The following is a 23,325-nucleotide window of genomic DNA, read 5'->3' on the forward strand; positions in this document are numbered from 1 at the left end:
GAAAATAGATGCAGAGAGTCAGAATTCGGCTAAAAAATCAAGCTTAGGAGTCAAATTTCCGACATTTCAGATATTTTGAAAATTGCAGAGGGGTTTGGGCAAAATATGACCCATCGCCGTTTTTAGTAATAGGCATATTTTCGGTTTAAAAAGTCGTAATTTGAAAATGAAAATAGGTGCAGAGAGTCAGAATTCGGCTCAAAAATCACGCTCGAGTCAAATTTCCGACATTTCAGGTATTTTGAAAACTGCAGGGAGGTTTGGGCAAAATATGACCCATCGTCGTTTTCAGTAATTGGCATATTTTCGGCATAAAAAGTCGTAATTTGAAAATGAAAATAGGTGGAAAGTCAGAATTCGGCTCAAAAATCACGCTCAGGAGTCAATTTTCCGACATTTCAGATATTTTGAAAACTGCATGGAGGTTTGGGCAAAATATGACCCATCGGTGTTTTCAGTAATTGGTATATTTTCAGTATAAAAAGTCGTAATTTGAAACTGAAAATAGATGCAGTCAGAATTCGGCTAAAAAATCAAGCTTAGGAGTCAAATTTCCGACATTTCACATATTTTGAAAACTGCAGGGGAGTTTGGGCAAAATATGACCCATTGCCGTTTTCAGCAATTGGCATATTTTCGGTATAAAAAGTCGTAATTTGAAACTGAAAATAGATGCAGAGAGTCAGCATTTGGCTCAAAAATCAGGCTCTGGAATCAAATTTCCGACATTTCAGATATTTTGAAAACTGCAGGGGGGTTTGGGCAAAATATGACCCATTGCCGTTTTCAGTAATTGGCATATTTTCGGTATAAAAAGTCGTAATTTGAAAATGAAAATAGGTGCAGAGTCAGAATTCGGATAAAAAATCAGGCTCAGGTATCAAATTTCCGACATTTTAGATATTTTGAAAACTGCAGGGGGGTTTGGGCAAAATATAACCCATAGCCGCTTTCAGTAATTGGCATATTTTCGGTATAAAAGGTCGTAATTTGAAAATGAATATAGGTGCAGAGTGAGAATTCGGCTCAAAAATCATGCTCGGGAATCAAATTTCCGACATTTCAGATATTTTGAAAACTGCAGGGGGGTTTGGGCAAAATATGACCTATCGCCGTTTTCAGTAATACGCATATTATCGGTATAAAAATTCGTAATTTCAAAATGATAATTGGTGCAGAGTCAGAATTCGTCTCAAGAATCAGGCGCAGGAGTCCAATTTCCTACATTTCAGATATTTTGATAATTGTAGGGCGGTTTGGGCAAAATTTGACCCATCGCCGTTTTCAGTAATTGGCATATTTTCGGTATAAAATGTCGTAATTTGAAACTGAAAATAGATGCAGTCAGAATTCGGCTCAAAAATCACGCTCAGGAGTCAAATTTCTGACATTTCAGATATTTTGAAAACTGCATGGAGGTTTGGGCTCAAAAAAAAATATTATATATATGTATATATATAATCTCATTCATACATACAGTGCTTTGATTAACCATATGGGACCAGTCGATTCATTCCATTGAGGGGATTCAAAGCAACTGTAGATACCTTCAGGAGGCATTTGCATGATGCAGATTGTTAAATATGCAAGAGAAGAACAATTCAATATCATACACTTCAAATTCCCTGTGTTGATAAGGTCGAGATACTGCACCAAACCATTAAAAGAATAAATAACTGACAAGATTTTTGTAGAATATGGCATTATTAAAAATCAAAATATCAAATCCATCATCCCATGTTTAATTGTCACAAATATTTGTGTTAAAATAGTACAATGTTGACAAAGCAGTAAAATATTAATACAGTAGTTGACAATAAATTAATTCGTAGCCCCGAGGCTCCATTTACCATGTAACACCTGGCATACTCTTGTTAAAATACTACGACTGTGGTTGAGATTGCCACTTATCAAACTTCTTTTTCTGTGCCTCCATTAGTTTGGTCAACTTCTTCACCTGGCTTTTTGAGACTTCCTTTCCATCCTTATCATGTGTTGGGATGCCATTACTGTCCCACTGTGAATACTCAGACGTGAGGAACATATCCTTAGGATCTTTTGGTGCCTCACTGGGTTGCTTCACAGCTTTTTCTTTCTTTTTGGCCTTTTCTTGTTTTTTTGCTGCCTCTTGATCTTTTTTCGCTTTTATTTCTTGCATCAGTTCTGCTGCATCTACCAACTTGATGCATGGGGATCCTGAAAAAAAAAAATAAGTGCTATACTGTTAGGTTTAAACTTCCATCACAATAAAAAATGGCAATTTAAATTCATTACCAGACATGCATATTATTCACTTCAAACTAATGAAAATACACTGGTCAGACACAGCATCCCTGCCGCCGGAGATGACCAGCACAACCTTCACTGTCACTCGTAAAACCATGTCTCCCCTCCCCCCACCACCAAAACAGAAGGAGCATAATACAGTAATTCATTGAGGTAATGTATAGCTACAATAAATAATGTTAAAAGTATTTGTAATAGCAAGGTCCATTCAATAAATCTTTACAAAACAAGTCAACTATCAGTCACTGACCCCCTTCTCGATCCTCTAATCTAACGCCGAGTGGCGGCAAGAGATCATCTCTGATACTGTCGCACAGACCCAGCAGCTCTCCTTGAAGTGCCTCGACATCCTTTTCTTTATCGCGAGACCACTGCCGCAGCTGTTCTCGGATATTGGCAACCACTTCTGCTACGGCAATTAGCTTTTCTGATTCCTAGGACAAAAATAATGAAAATAATCCACTTCATTTATTTTATTCATTTCATTTAATTCATTCATTTAATCAGAAGAAAATAGTAGAGAATTCAAATGATATACAAATATTGTAGTAAAAACAGATAAAAACTATTATCTTACCTGGCCAAGAGAAGCAACTCTTTCTCCAATAGGAACCCCAAAGACGTTCATCAACTTCCCTACAAAGTTGTTGATGTTTATTAGTAATTGTGAGTTTACCTGGGAAATAAAAATCCAGTTAGAAACAATGAGAAAAGTGGAATATACAATGTCAATATTAAATCCAAGACTAATATCCTGTAAAAAAAATTTCAATAACTGAAAACAAAACTATTCTTTAATTCAAGAATGGACTGCTTGGTGTACAATTTGTAAGCATTCAAATTGATGCCACTCCTGTGTCTGCAATTATGACAGCTATTATACAACATGAAAATACAGGGTCAAATCACAAACAAATTTTGTATTAAGAGTAATGCATAACTCAATCAAGGCCAAGATGTATGAGGCACACATGATACCACTGCCGAGAAGAAAAGAAGGGATTTGAACCCCTAAAATCAACAGTTGGTTCTTCACAAATCCAGATAGAATCAAGTCGTTTTGGGGGTTGAAATTATTTCGCCGAAATAAGGATTTCATGCTTATTTCACAAAATAAGGATTCCACTGCTTATTTCACAAAATAAGGATTTCCCTGCTCCAAATTAACGGAGCAGTGGTAGTATTTGGGACTTAGACACCTCGACTTTGGTTTTATCCTACATCAAAATTAGTGTTGCTGTTGCCAGAAATGCTCTGCATATTAGCTGCTTTAAACTACATACCATTTATCTGTTTATTTATACAAAGTACACATATTTATCCTTTACCTTAACATTGCTATTCATATATTTATTGACTTCTGTAAGGAGGTCTCGAATGTGATCCAAAGCCGTTCTCGTGTCAATGTTGTCACAGAGGGCTTTGTGGACATTAACTCTGAGGAAAGACAAATCATATGCTGTATACCTAAGCTACAAATTTATGTGATATCATTAACTTGTCAACATCTACTCAAGATGTATTGATAGACATGAACACTCAAATGTATAACAAAAAAATCTGATGGTGACTCAAGTACTGTGTAAACTGGTCATGTCTCCAGTGGCTCAGGCATAAATAAGCTTCTACACTATCTTATATAGATACAAAAAATCTAAAAATGTCATCATTAAAATCTTAATTTTGCTCACACTAATAAATTGAGCATAGGGTACATCCCATGGATATGAAAAATAAAAAACTATGAAAAGTGAGTGGAGATGCCTATATGATTACAAGTTCCTGGTGTTGACCAACCCCCACACTAGAAAGTGAAGGGACAATGATGTTTCAGGTCCATCCCTTCACTTTCTAGTGTGATTTGGTCAACATTTTTCAGCCACGTTATTGTGACTCCTCGTCTGCACAATTCCTTAGTAATTATTTAAAAGGTACAGTATGTATTATAGGAAGGCACAAAAAGTTCAATCACAGTTTTCATCATATAGGATTTCACAGCAAGTTTAGTAATTTAATCATACTGCAGTCCTGAATAACATACCTGGCAGAATTGAATAAAGATTGCAGACACTTCTCTTCAGATGTCCATACTGTGCTTGTGCAGCCAGTGCGACGAATCAGGTCCTGTATGTTCAAGTTGAATTCGTTCAACATTTTGTAAAATTGTCGTGCTCCCTCCATTGTATTCCTGTGTGATAAGGGTATTAGGTTGCAACAATGTCACAGAGTTGCGATATATTCTGAAGCTAACATGTTGAGAGCTAGATTGCATATATACATGTATATATATATTACCGGCAGGTAAATTCAATTCAAAGTGGATACATTTGAGTACACAGTACAGTAGCTACAGATATACTATAGTGGGACTATACTGGGACTATAGATCCCAGTATGCTAGTTGAATATATAATGACGCTAAATAACAGCGACAAGTCTAACAAACTTCAGCACAATGTCACCTCACACAATACTTAGATTGGATATACTGTACAAGTACAATTCATCTTCAATTTCGCAAACTATATGGGACCAACTCCAGAGTCAGCCTGCAACAATTGGAGTGAGGGATTCATTGCAAACAATGATGTCATCAGGGGGCATGTACCTCCTGATGATGTATTACCACCATTACTGGGAACAATCTTGTGGCTGAGGCACCACTATCTATTTAGTGTTAAGAGATATTAAGCTTATGACCAGGGCAATAGCCAATTAAACAGGTTTCGTTTTGATCACAAGCGAGAAATCTAGCACTGCTTTCAGCTTACATGGAAAGTATCTTTAATTGGTAATTCTGGGTTCAACTGAGTTTATCTCTAGTGACCCCTACTAGCATCTTTTATGAAACTGCAGGACCTATTAGAAAAGTTCAAAGTAAGAAATGGATTAATGATAATACAGTACTTTCATTTAAATATGAGCAAAGAAGTTTTCTATAATTGGTGAAAGAAAGAAAGAACTAATGGTTAATAACAAACTTAGAAAACCTTGAAAGGTTGAAATGGGCATAGTTCAAATTATCCTGTTTTATTGAGGTTACACTGCACAGCTGTTTGTTGGTATTTTGTTCAGAATGCTATAATAACTGACTCAATTTTAACTACCTGGCAAAGGAACAAGTAACAAATAAAGCTGTTACTAGGGAGAAAGAACCATGAAATGGAGAAAAAGCAATCCTTAATTATGCCTATGGTTATGCTGCCATACCAACTGAAGACAGCTCATATTATGGAAATTTAGTTCAAAAATTGCTATGGTATTTTATAACACAAGCATTAACAAATTTACCTCCAGATAGAGACATGCCATCAGAAATAATTAAAAGCTATCTTACGAGCTATAATCCAGAGTATCCTTCCAGGCATGTAAGAGGAAGGCAATGCGAAGGTGGGCAGCCGAGTTGTCCTCGAGGGCCTTCTTGATGGTGATGAAATTTTTCAGACTTTTACTCATTTTGCAGCCATCTATGTGCAAGTGGCCTGTGTGCAGGAAGTAATGCACCTGCCAATCATGTGTAACAATTAACTTATTTGCCTTTCAATTCTAGCCTAATTTTGATTGTTACAGTATTACCAATTAAAACTTAAATTCTGGGATTAGCCAAATCTTGCATTATGATACAACAACAACACAGTAAAACACAAGTGGGACACTCACCCAGTGGTCATTGTTGTAGTAAGCCTCAGACTGAGCCAGTTCATTGTCATGGTGGGGAAACTTGAGGTCAACACCACCTACAAAATATAAATATTTCATATAAAGAAATACTCTACCACAAATATAGTTCACAAAAAAAAAAAAAAAAAAGTTCCCAGAAGTGGTCAACAAAAACTATACAAAATAAATGGCCTGTTTTTACATGCTTTACCAATCCCTTGTGCTAAATTTTTATTAGAATTTGCCACAATTCCATAAATTTTAATAGCAGAACATGTCATTAAACAATAGAACTATATAAAAATAAGGCTTCAAGTGTAGGTGAAGAAAATGAGAGGAGGTGCATGGTAGGAAACACGAGTGGCAACAGCAGAAAAAGTGAAATCTGTGAATGAAAAATTAACGATAATAGAGACAACAAAGGAGGAGTACCATGGGAGTAAAAGATATGTGGATTTGTTTTTTATAATTATCATAGGAAAGCGCCAATCCATTACGACTTTATTGGAAGGGGTCAGGATAAGGATTTGGATGGGACGGGGGGAAGGAATGGAGCCCAACTACTTGGACGGTCAGGGATTGAATGCCGACCTGCATGAAGCGAGACCGTCGCTCTACCGTCCACCCTAAGTGGTTGGATGAAAGATATATGGAAAGATTAGTAAGTAGAAAAGTAAAGGATTGTAGTGTAGATGAAAAGCTTTTTCCTGAGCAAAGCACTTTGATGCTCTCAGGTGAGGCTCTGTTGTTCCTGTGTATAGGACTATGCACAAAGCAAGTCACCAGTATGAACTGGGACAATGGAATACTTTGAAACATCCCTGTTGAATCATACTGGTACAAAGGAGACAATGCTCAATCCAGCCCTGAATGACCTTGAGAAGACATTCAGCTACTGTACATTCAAACCCTTTTTTTTAAGCACTACCCAGCATCAAAGAGATCATAAAGAAATGCTCTGTTAATCACCAATTGGACCGCCCAGTCACTACCCCGAAGCACCACCGGGTGTCAGCATATAGGTCAAGGGGGTACTCAAACTATACCCACCTTACATTCCCTTTTAGCTCTGCAACCTCATAAGTTAACAATTAAACAAATTAAATGACCTAAACATGTGAATGCAATGCTTTGTAGTGTGTTTAGTAAACTAAAAAGTTCTCTTTGCATATAATAAATTCCTGTTTTGCTGACAGGTGTAAAAATTCCCTGAGCTCTTAGCTTTCAGTAGAGAACTAATTTAGATTTTCACTGCGATAGTAAGAATCAGATGACTGATAAATAATGATCATTCACTGAAGAATACAAGATTGTCCTTGCTGCATTGAAACAGTTTATAATTCTGGCTTATAAGCAAGTGGATTATCAGGGTTTCACTGTATAGTATGTATGAGGAAAGTGAAAAATGTAAAAGGAAATGATAATTCTGGACAATTAAGTGTACAGCTTAAAGTACATTATAAAGCAATACAATAAATATATTCTATGATAATACAATGTATTCCTGCTTGAATTAAGTCATATGGAATTTTTCTGCAACAACTGAGATTCCATTACATTTTAAGCTTGCTATTTTTTAACATTTAAGATAAAATATTGTTATCCTTTTATTAGTATAAAAGTTATTACTAAAATTACTAGTATTTTGTTTTTTTCACAGTTCCTGTAACTATTACTTTTTCACTTCTGATATTTTTGTGAGGCTAAATCATGACTGACCAATTAAGATAAAAAAAAAAGGCAGGGCCTCACCCGTGTGTATATCCAGAGATTCGCCCAAAATATCCGAGGCCATGGCTGAACATTCTATATGCCAGCCAGGGCGTCCAGAACCCCATGGGGAGGGCCAGGCTGGTTCACCAGGCTTGGAGGCTTTCCACAAGGCAAAGTCATTAGGGCTTCTTTTTTCCTGTTCGGTGTTCAACGAGAGGGCTCCTTCACCCTCCTCTAGAGCTTCCTGATTGCCATAGGCTTCTGGCACCAACTGTCAACCAAATATCTTGTTACCTTCATAAATTTATCTCATTATAAAGTAATTAGTAATAATGGTCACATCTTGTACCCCACCAGGATTTTCTATACCAGGCTCTTTGACCACACATATCTTTTACTCTCCGAAGCTCTATAACCCTTTCTTTTATATACTATTCCACTCTTCCCTTTCCTGTTTCTACTACACAAATCCCACATTTCACTTGTAGAACCACCTTGCTAAGTGACAGGTATCTTCGTAACATGGTCATACAACTTGTGTGTATTTTGTTTCACCTACTTCACATTTCTTTACCTTACATCTTTCCCTCCCACCACATCTCAATATACTTCCTCATCACTATGCCCATCCCAAAGCCATTTTTCTCAAAAACTAGTCACTATTGTTTATACTCTTGAGCACACTGCCTTTTTCTATACCCAATATTTACTTCCATTTCAAGGCTAGAAATAGAATATGCTATCTCTCAATCCTTTCATTACTCTCTTGCTAACATTCCTTCCTTTCATTATTCTTTACTATTTACATCTCCTGCCACTTATTAATCTCTCTAATTTACCACTTCTATGCTTACACTTTCATCTAACACTGCTCCTGAGTATTTAAACATACCTGTACTACCTTTTTTTATCATTGAATTCAGGTCACTGTCTTCCTTTTCTAGACTCGCCATATTCCTGCCTCATACTACATTCTTTTCTCTTGCTCTCTCTTTCTCTCTCTCAATATTCATCCTTGCATTCACTTTTCTTGCGATACTAAGTAATCTACTCCCCTATGACATACTCTCACTCTTCTTTACTCTACTACTGTATCATCTGTTTTATCTGACACCTCACCCTTATACCATGCCAACTGACATTCATCAAACGTCATGTCAACCATCACCTCACTCTTGTACTTCAATACACTATATCCAAGCTTCATTAAATCTTTTTACTCCTTTTCTGTTTTCAACATTAAAATTGAATATACAAAACTACTTTTCATGCACAGGATATTGTGGATTGCAAAGTAAATGTTTAGATTGTAAACAATTGCCAATAATATAGTCAATACAATTACATACTAATAAAATATGTAACAGTATTTAAAGAATAAAAATAGTCACTGTAGTACTTTTTGTTTATTACTGGTACTATACTGTACTTGAAAAGTACACTACACTTGAAACTGTACTGTAATTGAAAATTACAATATATCCCATGTGTAGAAATGTAGCTTCCTTTACAGGCTAAACAGTTCACTTATGCCTGTATTAAACTGCTATATCCACAAGTAAAATTTTATTAATATATTTTACAAGATCTAAAACTAGTTTATTCAATATTTCAAATTGGTTGCATTTACCAAAACAGACTAAGAATTGTAAATGCTGCTTCATTGTTATCAAAATTTTCAGGGAAAGTGAACACCATTAGTGAATTTTGTACACGGTGGAAACTTACTTTAGCATAATAATGATTGGGTTCGGCATCAAACTTGCCCACATCAAAGTACACCGAGCCATTAGATTCATAAGCATAACCGTTAGATATGATCGTTTTAATGTACTCGACAATTTGCGGTACATATTCCGAGACCCTCGTGATAACGTCTGCAGGAAGTACCTGAAAAATAGAGGACACATTATTTCATGCACACAACTGTGGAACAACAAATCTGTTCAAAGAAGCCAAGGTAAAGAAAGATAAATTTTTGTTGTTTAAATATTTGCTAATCTTTGAGGCATACCTTTAATAATGTTAAAGTCAAAATTTACAACACAAACTCTTATTTTTTGTAAAACTATCCCAGATATTTAAACAGATTAACCATGCTAGCACTTCTCCACTCACTAATTTAATGCATAAAATTGCTTTTTGTAAAATGTCAAGTAATATTTTGATACCCTTACTCTTTCAATTAAGCCAAAGTCGAGTGTGGTCAGCAAGATAAAACAAAATTAACTATCAGCATTGGTTGACAGAAATATCCTAACTGGTTAAAAAAAATCTCATTGAATCACCAAATTCAAACCACTTAAGAGAATAGTGTGAAAGTATTACTCGAACATATGTTTTCTTCTTCAATAAAACTGCTACAGATTACTAGAAAAGATGAATCTATAATACTGTACCATATATCTTAAGTATGCCAAATACAGATACAAATATAGAAGTACAGTATGTATGTACTAGAGGATTAGCACACACCAGGCTGCTCATATAACACATTCCTGGAAGAGAGACAATATATGTGCTGCATATGGAGATAAGACTTACATTTAGAGCTTCCATGTCTTTATTGAATTCTTCTTCATAATGGCGTGGTAGTTCAGCAAAGATAGAGTTGTCAGTTATATCCTTTCCTTTAAGTTTATCTAGCCATTCGCCTAGCACACTTGAGGCACTGTCTAAGAGCTCTGCTTGCTTAGATGATGCTTCTGCTGCATTCTGTGAGTTTGTTGCAACTTTCAAAGCTTGAGCTGCATCTTTTACCTGATGAAAATATTGGGTACAAGTTTCTCTTAAAATATTGTAAAATTATACAGAACTGTACTTTCAACTGCAAAGTACTGTAGATCAACCCAATGCACCTTAGTTTCTTGCATGGCTTTAATGTGACTTATTCCCATGGCCTACCTTATAATTTTAATGTATCAGATACTGGGAGATCAATCAGTTTTTATATAAAGTACAGGTACAGTATACTACTGCTTGAACAGATAGATTTGTACAGTACTTTTATCATCAGTGACAAAGATCTTTGCAACGAGTCCTGTCATGTATCTGAGTAATGGAGACAGTGGCAAGTCTAACTCAAACCACTGAGTGTACAAGTTTACAATAATACAAAAGAATGAATCAATACAATCTCCAACACAACACAAACTCCTCCCTACAAGCAAAAATGAAAACTGCCACTTGGAAACTTCCTACCTTCTGGACTTCATCGATGAGCATCTTACGCTTGTCCGGATCAGTGGTAGTAGCAATGATGGCATTATGGTGTTCCATGGCAGCAGCAATATCATCGTACACTTGCTCCCTTCTAACCTGCGAACTGATACACACTGCTGTCAGAGTATTTATAAAAAAAAAAAACAACTTAACACATGATTTAAAGAAAAACGCTTGATACAGAGTCTCGAATAGTTAGATAATTTAATATTGTACTTGATTTTTCCCATTCATTAATTACCATAAATGCTTTCAACGTGAACTATAAATTAGATGAAAGATACAAAATGTATGCTAGAAAGTGTGGCTCATGTACCATAACAAAAATTACACAAAAATAATAATGCAAAAATAATTTAAATGAAGTACAGTGCATTTACTTACACTTAAACCTAAAATTATAAAGGTTCCTACCAAATTGCCTCTTCAAACTTCTAATTTGATTCAGCTACACATGAGCAATTGCAGAGAAATACGAGCCAATTCTGCTTTGTTTTACACTATCACACCAATTTCATTTGTTCATTCATTTTGCTACTTTATTTTTGTGCTTTTGGTAGTAGTAACTGTAAATAATGTTTAAAATGTTTGAATAAACTTATGCTGTGTGCTTTACAACAAATGCAGAAAACCCAAGATGTGCCAGAACACCTATACAGTGCCGAGACCAGGCAGGACCTAACGCGGCATAAGAAAGGCAATTGGGTAAAGCCATACTAAGGGAAAGAAACGCCACTTAATATTATTACCTCACAGGTATACTTGAAAATTTCATGGTCATATGGCACAGTGGATCTTATACATGTACTAAAATGCACCTGAATGCACAACTCAGAAATGTAAGTTTTGGGAATGTACAAAATATGAATAAATTTTAAAAATAATCAAACTTATAGAATGTGCACTCTAAGAATATGAGCCAAACGTTTTAGTAGATTTAATACATGATAATCGTATATATTGAACAATGATGACGAAAAACATTGGTAAACACAACTTACTCTTGATACTGCTTGACCAAATACTTGGTGCGGGCACGTTTGATAATCTTATCATCAATATCGGTGATGTTCATGACATAATTTATTCGATAACCAAAGTAGTCTTGCATAACACGACGAAGAATATCAAAACTAACATAAGACCTGCAAAAAGAATTAAAAAGTTTAAACTTTTTAAAAAGCTTAAATAGTGAACAGGCAAGAAAATGGCACATTTACTTAATCCACAAAGCAGGGTAAATTAAAAAAAATTGTTTATCATTACTATTAAGTAAATACAGTATTGCTACACCAAGCATGTCAAACATGCAGCCTGCACAAAGGATACATAATTTGATATATAATATAATAGAAAAAATATTCTGCAATAATTTGCATTAAATGACCAATTAGTTATCATGTCTGGCCCTCACGATAACATAAATGTGACCTATATGGCCCTCAGATTGACATGCCTGGGCTACACCACAAAAGGGAGGTTGAAGGCTTTTTTATTCATCCAAGTTTTATTAGTGTATCCTGTGTCCTGTTACTGCCATCTTGTGACTTCTTCTTAAGTTGGGTCTAACAAGCTGTGTTAGACCCAACAAAGCTTTGTTAGCAAGCTTTGTTAGCCTCAGAATTACAGTACAGTGCAGTACTGTTTTGCCCTGTGTGCAAAGGCCTGAATGTCCCAAATCATCTCTAAAATGAGTGAAACTCTGTTGCCCGGATGACCTTTAAGTGTATGACTCAAAACTTTTTTAGCAATGACATGTCTGGCTTCGAGTGACAGGCTTCTGGAGATCTAACTGACATTTGTATTTACTTATCAGCAAGGTTTGTGTGTGGCTCTCGTCCACCCTCTTTGCCTGATACTTTTCTAACTAATACATCTTCACCAGATGTGTGTGGGTGCCAACTCCTGTTTTCAGACCAATACTTTAGGGTGACTATGGCCTTCATTTACAGGCAACACCAGTCTGTCATTAAGGTTTTTCTTACTTTTTTTTTCAAATATTTTTATGATATTCTTCTGGGGCCTTGGCTTACCTTTTGAGGCTACCAAGAAAAAAAGGCTGTAAGTGGACAATATATATAGTGTCCTTCTAAGCACTCATTTTGTTTCACCAAGTCCATTCTGTATTACTGTACGTGGGAGATATGTACCAAGTATTGTATCCCATGGCACTGGTACAGTACCTACAATGTAATACATATAATGAATAATTATATGTTCATTTCATATAATGAGCATATACAATATTATTTGTAAAATTGAAATCATTGCAAAGAATAATTCTCAAGTTAATGTCTAGTAACCTAAAGGAAATGTATTAATGAAAGAATAACCTAGCATTGCCTCCTCCAGATTTACTTGCTCCAGTCCAACTAGTTGGGGTGAATGCAGTTAATAAAGAGGTAGGCAGGAAGAAAGAGGAATAATACAGTCTTCATATACAGTATACATATATATATACCTGGCATGTCCCATGTGCGAATCATCATACACAGTGGGCCCACAGCTGTACCACCTCACAATATGATCCTGCGGTACAAAGAGCTCCTTCTTACGTGTCAGGGAATTGTACAGATACAGTCTCGGGGCCTCAACTCCCTCAGGAGCAGACCATCTTGGATCAGAGCGTTTAGGCATGGCTTAAGAAGCCAATAAAATCTGTAACAAATATTAGCATACATTAAAAAATGGCTGGCATGATATATTCAGTTCTTAATAGCTTCTGAAGTAAGAAATTACTCAGCTACATACTGTACATGACCTTTTTCAAGACACCAATATGTCGTCATGATCAACACAACTTATAATAATTCGTCTTTGAGGTCCCTCCAGAGTCAAACTACGGACCCTCTCCCATGATGCAATCCCACAACAGTTATATACAGAACCTAAATCCCAGGTACCTGTTTACTGTTAGGTGAACAGAGGCATTAAGTAAATGGAAGCATGCCCAACTATTTCTGTTCTGCCCACAAATCCAACTTGGGATCCCCAGTTGAAAGTCACGAATGCAGCCAACTCTACTACGACACCCTTTATTTTTACTACGCTACAAATAAATACTGGTTTCCCACTTTTATCATATACTGTACATATCATATTCTTTTATCATATACTTTTTATCATATATATTGAACCTACATACATTTATAGGTTCAAACCCAATTATTTTTAAACAAAGGCAAATATTCTTTTATTTTATTTATATATACAAGAGTTCTTACATTCTTGTACATTTTTGTACAGCACGCATAGCGTTTCGGGCAAGTCCTTAATCCAATGTTCCCCAGAATACAACCTGCGAAATCGTTTAACAACCAGGTACCTATTTTACTGTTGGGTAAATAGAGGCTACAGTTAAGGATTGACGCCCAATAAATCCTCCCCGGCCAGGATACGAACCCAGGACAAAACACTCGTGAAATGCCAGGCGAGTGTCTTACCACTACACCACGGGGACTGCACAAATATTGAGCTCAAAAAGTCTATAGATCTATATGGTTGACAACTAACAACTAGCATTAACACTAAAAAGATTTACAATATACTGTATCCTCAGAAGCCCACTATCACCAGAAAATTCCTGTATATTTCCCATATCTTGGACCCAGGCATGTTTATTCATTCCAGCCAATGAACCTTTATGGCTGGTCTGGGGCAGTTTTTAGGCTACATCAGGATTCCTTCAGGGTTGGCCTAAGACAACTTATGGGCTGGTCTAAGACATCCTCAGGGCTGGCCTAGGATACCATCAGAGTTGGCCAAGGACAACTTCAGGGCTGGCCTAAGGTACCTACAGGGCTGACCTAAGGTACCTACAGGGCTGACCTAAGGTACCTACAGGGCTGGCTTAAGGTACCTACAGGGCTGGCCTTAGGACACCTTCATTGCTGGCCTAAGGACACCTTCATTGCTGGCCTAAAGTACCTGCAGGGCCGACCCTTCACCTCTCTTATGTTAGGTACAGCGTGCACGAAGGTTCCGGGTCGACCCACACACACACACACCCAAACGTCATCCTCCCACACCATGCCGCTTCATATGGCATCTCTCTACCCTTCCACACCACAACACAGAGCAAGCAACCAGTGAGAATTAACGTATCTGTAGCACATTTGCAGTCAAATATGACAATATGAGGTGAACAAGTCATACAACCCGAGGTTAACCTTACCGGGAGCAGAGGCGTGTGTTGTTGACGTGTCTGCCTCACCACACTCCCTAGGAGTCCTTGTTATAATACTATTTTGTGTGTTTTTTGACCTATTACACCATCTTGTTACTCTCTTGAAATTCACATTATATTATTATTTTAAGTTTTGTTTTGGTTTTTAAGTATATGGTTGATTATATATTTATGGAAACCAATCGAGGCGGTATATCTTACGTATGTATAATTCATTGTGTCAGGGAACAAACCACAGTGTATTCTTTTTATTGTTATATACAAGAATTCTTACATTCTTGTACAAGCACGAGCAAGCATAGCGTTTCGGGCATGTCCTAAATCCTAATTTTCCCCGGAATACGACCCGCCAAATTGTTTAACCCAGAGATGCACAATAACAATAGTCGCAGCTTTTGTAACCAATTACAATTGTTACAACACCTGGCGTTGAATACACGTTTTTCACGTTATGAAAAACGTGCTTGAGTTACGTTGAATCAACGTTGTTTGTCCAACATGTCCCTACTGGGTTAAAGGCACATGGAATTATGCCTGTTTTGTATTAGCAAACTTAGGTATACACAGCAATGTACTGCTACTATAATTATGCTAAAAGCATGGTGTGGGGGGGGGGGGAGGGAGAGAGAGGGTTGTTTTTATTCGGTTGGACACAGTAATTCAGTGTTGAGAGATTGGGCTACAAGTAGTGAGGTGAGCTACAGGTAGCGAATTGGGCTACTTCTAATAGCTCCTAAACTTTTAATCTCGCTACTTGCGGCTTTTTGGGCTAATTTAAAATTAAGTTGAGCTAATTTGGGCTACTAATGTTAAGAAACTTAATGATTTATTATTTATGTTTTTATAATGCAATGTGTACAAATCATACCCTCGCCCAACAGCCTTGGTTGATCAGACCACCAACCGCAGGAGGCCTGGTCAGAGACCGGGCCTCTGGGGACGTTGATCCTTGAAGCCTTCGAAAGAAAAAATAACGGCAAGGTGAGGTAATCCTCCCTCAAGGGCGATAGACTTCCCAACCGTAATTGTCATTAATGTTTCATCCCGAGTAATGCCAATGCAAGCAACCCAACCTCCTGAACTGATAGTACCTAACTGTTTGGTGGAAAGCACCAATACGTAGTGATGGACGTTGTTGTTGTTGTTATAGATTCAGCTACTGGGAACAAAAAGTTCCAAGTAGCACAGGCTATGGTGAGCCCGTAGTGGACTTACCTGGCACAGGAGCGGGGCTGTAACTGAACGGTAGAGTGATGAACCACCAGTAAACCACTTATAGATGAGTCGACTGATATTGCCTGTGAAGAACATTTGTGTGTCAAGTTCAAGTTCGTTTATTGAGACAGTAAGATACATCACATAAGGATAGAGGGACTCGCAAGTCCAGTGAGTACAAATCCACGAATTTGAGTGTCTGTGTTCGAAATTATAAAGTCAGATACAATAGGAATTCATCTTTACGGGCTATTCAGGCCCGTACCACCTTATGGGTGGCTTAATCTTCATCAATCAATTAGGATTTCATCTCAGTTTATGTGACTAGTTTGTCGCAAGCACTCCCTCTGAAGCCTTGTATCATCACTTCAAAGATTATATAGTATTGACAATATGGGAGTTCATTTGAAGCAGCGTTTTGCAGTTGACACGTTGAAGGCATCAAATCCGTAGGTGACCTCATCTCTCACTTTACAGTTTGATGAAGAAAGATATCCCTCATTTGTTTCTTATCAAATACACGTCATTCCTTGCACTTAGTCTGTTCTCACGCATCTGACGAATTACCCTCCAACATGGACTTCATGATAAGAGAAAGCTACAGCTGGTTCCACAGAACCTCATTAAGGAGTAAAGAGAGAAAAGATGCGGATCAGTGGAGCATTCACATTGACCTGGAATGCCGAGAAGAATCGTGCATCTTCATTATGCAAAGCTTCATGTTAATTCGGGCTTCAATTCCATTTATCTGCCCCTGGAGATAATGGACTTTAGCTACGATTGTTCTACACTTCCAGACAGAACAATGTTATGACCCGTGAAAAGCTTCAAAGTGCTTAACAAAGATGTCATAAGGTTTTAGTGGGAGCTTGCAAAGAGCTTCTATATTGCATCCCAAGTATTGCTGAAACTTTCAGAAAGGTGAAGAACTAGTCACTAGCATATGCAGCCTTAGCTAATCATAGCCACCATTTTCAGAACTTGCATTGGTTCTAGCTGATACCTCTAAACTTAGTGAAATTGAAAACCAGTGACGACTACTGTTGACCCATTGACTGGTCCAACATTTGTGAGGAACAAATTCTAGCATCTGGATCGTCAGTGGAACCAGCACCACTCGTGGAGATGTTGTTATAGATTCAGCTACTCAGAACAAGTTCCAAATAGCACGGGCTATGGTGAGCCCGTAGCTTACCTGGCACAGGAGCGGGGCAAGTAGCACGGGCTATAGTGAGCCCGTAATGGACTTACCTGGCACAGGAGCGGGGCAAGTAGCACGGGCTATAGTGAGCCCGTAATGGACTTACCTGGCACAGGAGCGGTGTTGTGTGATGTGTGACTCGTGGAGATTGTGTACGTCCTAGTTGTGTTTGCGGGGGTTGAGCTCTGGCTCTTTGGTCCCGCCTCTCAACTGTCAATCAACTGGTGGGATTGTGTGCATACTCATTAGTTGATATTCTGTTTGATTTCGTATTAAGAGAGGCATTATCTCCCCACTAATTCCATGTATGACTAACCATCCTGTGAAATGGAAATAACAGTTGAACGTATAGCTAGTTCCTGATCTACATTGTGTAATATCTCATACAGAATAGGGCAGCAACACATTGCTGTTTATACCTAATTTTGCTAAATAGAAAAAAAGTTGATATTCTTTATTTACCAAGATACATTTTTGTTGAAAAAATAAATGTGTACATTCATAATTTGATTACAGTACAATAGCCACAGATAGATACGATTTAATTATAGTTAATAATAATAACTTTTTTATTATTAACAAGCTTAGGTATACACAGCAATGTGCTGCTACACTATTCTATATGAAAGATTACACAGTATAGATGAAAAACTAGCTATAGGTTCAACTATTATTCCCATCTCACAGGATGGTTAGTCATACATGGAATCAGGGGATAAAATACCAGCCTCAATAACTAATTTCCGTTGTATCGAGGTCTCACTAGGTCAGCTACTCAAAATATACGCCCACATGTTACTTAATTCCTGGGTACCTATGCAGCTAGGTGAACAGAGTTATTAGGTGGAAGAAAACGTGCCCAACCATTTCTGTTCCACCTCGGGATCGAACTTGGGATCCATGATTGCGAGTCAAGAATGTAGACCACTGCACCACATAAACATTCTGTAAGCGATGCTTTGAAGGTTACAACATAAAATAGACGTTCTATGGAAATTAATTCCTTATAAAAGCACCGTCAAAATAAATAGAGAACGTATCATATTAATAATTTTGTGTTTGTTATAAACACTCTGACATAGTGCATAATAATTTATACGAATACTATGATGAAATAATATTGACTAGAACATAAGCTGTATTGACGTTGTGTTGTGTGGGCGAGGATCAGCTGGGAGCGTCAACAGTGTCTCACCGGTCCAGCACAGCTGCCTCGGTCCTCGTCTCGCCTCGCCTCCTCACACATGGATAGATCACGTGAGTATATATATCTGTTAAGCACTGTACCGTGACTAGTTGCACTCTGCTGTCTTCCCTTCCGAAAAAAACCAGGGCCGTGTGGTGGACAGGGAGGGAGAGCTTCGTCTATTGACGGTCGCTGGTGGCGACTGGCTTACCTTGACCCCTGGGCTGTGCCCGCTGTAGGTGGTCGTAGGTGAGGTGTGCACACTGTAGGTGGTCGTAGGTGAGCTGTGTGTACAAAACAGGTGGTCGTAGGTGAGGTGTGTACGAGGCAGGTGGTCGTAGGTGAGGTGTGTACGAGGCAGGTGGTCGTTGGTGAGGTGTGTACGAGGCAGGTGGTCGTTGGTGAGGTGTGTACGAGGCAGGTGGTCGTTGGTGAGGTGTGTACGAGGCAGGTGGTCGTAAGTGAGGTGTGTACGAGGCAGGTGGTCGTAGGTGAGGTGTGTACGAGGCAGGTGGTCGTAGGTGAGGTGTGTACGAGGCAGGTGGTCGTAGGTGAGGTGTGTACGAGGCAGGTGGTCGTAGGTGAGGTGTGTACGAGGCAGGTGGTCGTAGGTGAGGTGTGTACGAGGCAGGTGGTCGTAGGTGAGGTGTGTACGAGGCAGGTGGTCATAGGTGAGGTGTGTACGAGGCAGGTGGTCGTAGGTGAGGTGTGTACGAGGCAGGTGGTCGTAGGTGAGGTGTGTACGAGGCAGGTGGTCGTAGGTGAGGTGTGTACGAGGCAGGTGGTCGTAGGTGAGGTGTGTACGAGGCAGGTGGTCGTAGGTGAGGTGTGTACGAGGCAGGTGGTGGCAGGTGAGGTGTGTATGAGGCAGGTGGTTGCAGGTGAGGTGTGTACGAGGCAGGTGGTCGTAGGTGAGGTGTGTACGAGGCAGGTGGTCGTAAGTGAGGTGTGTATGAGGCAGGTGGTCGTAGGTGAGGTGTGTACAAGGCAGGTGGTCGTTGGTGAGATGTGTACGAGGCAGGTGGTCGTTGGTGAGGTGTGTACGAGGCAGGTGGTCGTTGGTGAGGTGTGTACGAGGCAGGTGGTCGTTGGTGAGGTGTGTACGAGGCAGGTGGTTGCAGGTGAGGTGTGTACGAGGCAGGTGGTCGTAGGGGAGTTGTACACAATGCAGGTGGCCATAAGCTTACATCTAGATGCCAACAAAAATGTTGTCATTTCCTAGAACTGAGTTTGCATTAGTATATAATTTTGAAAACTATTTTGTATTCAATATTGTGGCACATTGGATGTGGTGCAGGTCACTCTGTAAGGTTAAGCACCATTGGATCTGGCCAGTAGTTGGCTGGATGACTAGGCAGACTCGCCTTGGCAATCGAGACCATAGGAAGTATATTAAGCTTTCTATTCCTAACTGGAGATTTTGATATCCATAATCCACTAGCCCATATCTAACCAAGCCAAATCTAACCTAGCAGTGCAGTGTAAGCCTAAGCTTTTCTAACCTAATCAAACTTGATAATGATTGAAGCTTAGAAACTAAAGATGTTTTTTAGTGTACAGTGAATCGGTAAACCAATACTGTTCCTTGCATTTTACAGTGGGTTATTATGATAGGATCAAGTACTTTGTATGTTTCAGATTTGGGTCAGCCACTTCTAATCCTGTGGAGAGTGATTAGGCACTGTTCATTCAATGTTTTTGTCACTATTTAGCAGTAATTTGGGATCTGTATGTAAAACAATTTGATCATATTTTGGGGTAAACATGGCATTAAACAAGTTAAACTAACTTGTTGCATGGGCCTAAATCCCAACATATAAAAGGATAAAATTCTTTTGGTATTCATAAGGATGTGTTTTGTTTAGAATACAGTATACTATTGTAGCTTAAAATTAATGTAGAAGTGTTACATTTTGAATTTCTTTTCTGAAGTGACTTTTTTATTTTGTTTACAAATGATTTTAGGCAGTATAGCAACTTGTAATTTTAGCTTTGAGTTTCAAGATGTCTATAAATCTTTTAAAAAATGAGGAGAGCTGCACTGAGTCTTTGTTGTTCATAATTCTCCCATAATTTGAGTTAAACCTTTATTGATATGAAAAGTATGTGATAGCATGAGTTGGAAGTTGGTAACTGGCTATTCAGATAAAGGACTTCTGGTGGATGTAGTTAACATGGACCTTGCTAAAGCTTTTGACAAGGTACCACATGAGAGACTGGCAAGGAAATTACAGGCCCATACAATAAATGGGAGAATACCAGAATGGATAAAACAGTGGTTAAAATATAGAAAACAAAGAGTCGTGCTAAATGGGAATGAATCTGACTGGGGAAATTTGCTAAGTGGGATGCCACAGGGATACTTTTTGGGGCCAACCCTTTTTGTCTGTACATCAATGACATAGATGAGAATATTACAAACCACGTCATCAAATTTGCCGATGACACTATCTATGGTAAAGTGGGAAGTGAAAGTGATATTGAGACCTTACAAAGAGATCTGCATGTACAACACAAATGATCAGATGACTGGCAAATGCTTTTTAATGTCAATACATGCAAGACCTTGCCTGTGGGACACAATCTACATCACAACTACCAAATTGACTGCACTACCTTACAACAGATAGACAAAGAAAAGGATCTTTGAGTCAGAATCCATTATTCACTAAAAGATGCACATCAAGTGGGAGCGGCAGTAAAAAAAGCAAACCAGACCCTGGGAATAATCAAGCGTACCTTTACCTTGAAGGAAAAGAAAAGTAGTCGTTCAATTGTATAAGTCTCTGGTGCACCCCCCACCTGGATTACTGCATCCAGGCATGGAGACTTCATCTTCAGAAAGACGCAGCTGCTCTGGAGAAGGTGCAATACCGGGCAACAAAAATCATACCAGAGCCTAGTCATCTCTAGTATCAGGAATGGATGAGGGCCACTGGTCTAACAACACTGCAGATCAGGCATGACAGGGTGAATCTCATAGAAACCTTCAAAATACTAAACAATTTGGAGGTTGTCGATCTGGACAGTTTCTTCATAAGGTTAGATGTGACACGATTGAGGAGCAGTGGGTTCAAGCTCAACAAGCCACAATGTAGGACTGAAAACAGGAGATGCTTTTTCACCCATAGGGTTGTAAACCAGTGGAACCGCCTTACCCTGAAGCCGTAAATGCCAAAATTCTGATGGGGTTTGAAATACAGCTAGAAAAGATCATTAGGGCAAATGCATGGACCTTGACAAACCACCGGCTTCCTGTCCTTGTCGAGGCCACTAACATTAGTAGCCCTCAGGTAAATTCAGGTAAGTGTGTAGAAAAGTGTAAAAATCTGCTGCCAATTTTTGGACCCCTCTGGGATTCTAATGTTCAGACATGCAGCTTGCTGAATATCCAGGAACGAGATATATTTATCAAGGATTGTGGCTCAACAAAGTTGAAATGAAGGGAAGTATAAAGTAGACCATAATATACATGGTCACACTAGTGAAATTGCCTTCCAAATGGGTGATATCTTGCCGTCTGGATACTGACACCAATGTGTCCAGATACTTCATGAGCTGTTATTCCAGGCACAGGTATTCTGTTGCAATACCTATGAAGATATTGATGTGTTCAGCATCTATTCGGGTTTCATTTTATAGAATAATGTCTTGACTTTCGATTCATGTCATATGTTCTTAAAGTTAATATAACTAATTTTAGTTCACATTGAATTTCAATAGCTCTCTTCAGTGTCCATTTCAGCAACTTCAGAGACTGTATTGATTGCAGCATTTGCAGTGGTGAATCATGTGTATTTTATGATGGAATCAGTTTAATAACCTTTATAATACAGTATAGTACCAGTATAGTGAAATAAGAACCAATATAACCCTTACTAAACTTTATGTACAGTATCTAATAGAGGTTGATGTTCTATTTGGATAGAGACAAATTGGGACAGAGACAAACATTATTTCACATTATGGTTTCCCACAGTTGAGGACAGGAATCCTGTTTAGGCTCATCTTGGTCTTCCTTGGCTAACTACTGACCTTCCTCGGGATGAAACTTGGTTGCCTAACACTTAATACCTAGTTACTGCTACATGAACAGTGGTATCGGGTAAAAGGAAACGTTGGCTGAACATCTGTCCTGCTGTGGGAACCAAACCCAGGACCTTTCATTTGGGATGCAACTGCACTGACCACAGGTGGAATGGTGCTGTCGTTGAAAATTATAGGTTTGAGGAAATATATGTACAATCGGGGGATAAGATGAGGGTCCATAGATGGTGGGCATCTGGACCATGGTTGGAGTTAGTGGGAATGGGAAGCAATAGCTTAGGTTATGGATCTCTGTTGCTACTCACTTGCCATCATTACAGGAGTGGCTTCATTAGCTAGTCCAGGAGCTCAAGCTCATGTTGGACACTTGGGTTAAGCCCGGCTTGGAGATAAGCAATAAACAGGTGTTCGAAAGGCCATTTGTCAAAAGTTGACATTGTGCCAGGTCAAGGGTCATACCTGGAAAGGTGACTTTGTATTGCCAAGAGTTGATGCCCAATACTGTCGGGTTAATTGTAATAATTAATTTGGTGACCAGTGTGATAAATCTTAAGAGTAATAATTGTGAAAGAAAATTTAGGGAGATTGGTGGCAAAGTTTGGATGACAT

At 38.5% G+C, this 23,325-nt stretch overlaps 2 protein-coding genes across 4 annotated transcripts in view; one reads left to right on the forward strand and one right to left on the reverse strand.

The window, feature by feature from the left end:
- Nucleotides 1-1,721: 1,721 nt before the first annotated feature.
- Nucleotides 1,722-15,425, reverse strand: CysRS (cysteine--tRNA ligase, cytoplasmic). Of its 2 annotated transcripts, none has more exons than XM_045757552.2 (14): nucleotides 15,056-15,425; nucleotides 13,343-13,539; nucleotides 11,883-12,026; nucleotides 10,861-10,984; nucleotides 10,204-10,419; nucleotides 9,388-9,549; nucleotides 7,699-7,930; nucleotides 5,947-6,023; nucleotides 5,624-5,790; nucleotides 4,328-4,474; nucleotides 3,615-3,723; nucleotides 2,864-2,962; nucleotides 2,537-2,720; nucleotides 1,722-2,196 (listed from the first exon to the last, which is right to left on the reverse strand). In XM_045757552.2, exons 2-14 carry the CDS (start codon nucleotides 13,516-13,518, stop codon nucleotides 1,883-1,885), a joined length of 2,151 nt encoding a protein of 716 aa, XP_045613508.1. In that variant the 5' UTR covers nucleotides 13,519-13,539; nucleotides 15,056-15,425; the 3' UTR covers nucleotides 1,722-1,882. The 2 variants fall into 2 exon arrangements, with proteins under 2 accessions (XP_045613508.1, XP_069166572.1); XM_069310471.1 differs by lacking the exon at nucleotides 15,056-15,425 and adding an exon at nucleotides 14,968-14,989.
- Nucleotides 15,426-18,482: 3,057 nt separating this feature from the next.
- The window catches only part of Hmgcr (HMG coenzyme A reductase), a 75,523-nt gene continuing 70,680 nt past the window's right edge, over nucleotides 18,483-23,325 (forward strand). For both annotated transcript variants that reach the window (XM_069310470.1, XM_045757547.2), the window contains exon 1: nucleotides 18,483-18,740. Coding sequence is in view for 1 of the 2 variants with exons in the window: in XM_045757547.2 (XP_045613503.2) it covers nucleotides 18,728-18,740 (13 nt within the window). In the remaining variant the exon portion in view is untranslated. The remainder of the gene's footprint in view (nucleotides 18,741-23,325) is intronic.

Source organism: Procambarus clarkii, chromosome 67 (assembly GCF_040958095.1).
Source record: "Procambarus clarkii isolate CNS0578487 chromosome 67, FALCON_Pclarkii_2.0, whole genome shotgun sequence".
Taxonomy (NCBI): Eukaryota; Metazoa; Arthropoda; class Malacostraca; order Decapoda; family Cambaridae; genus Procambarus; species Procambarus clarkii.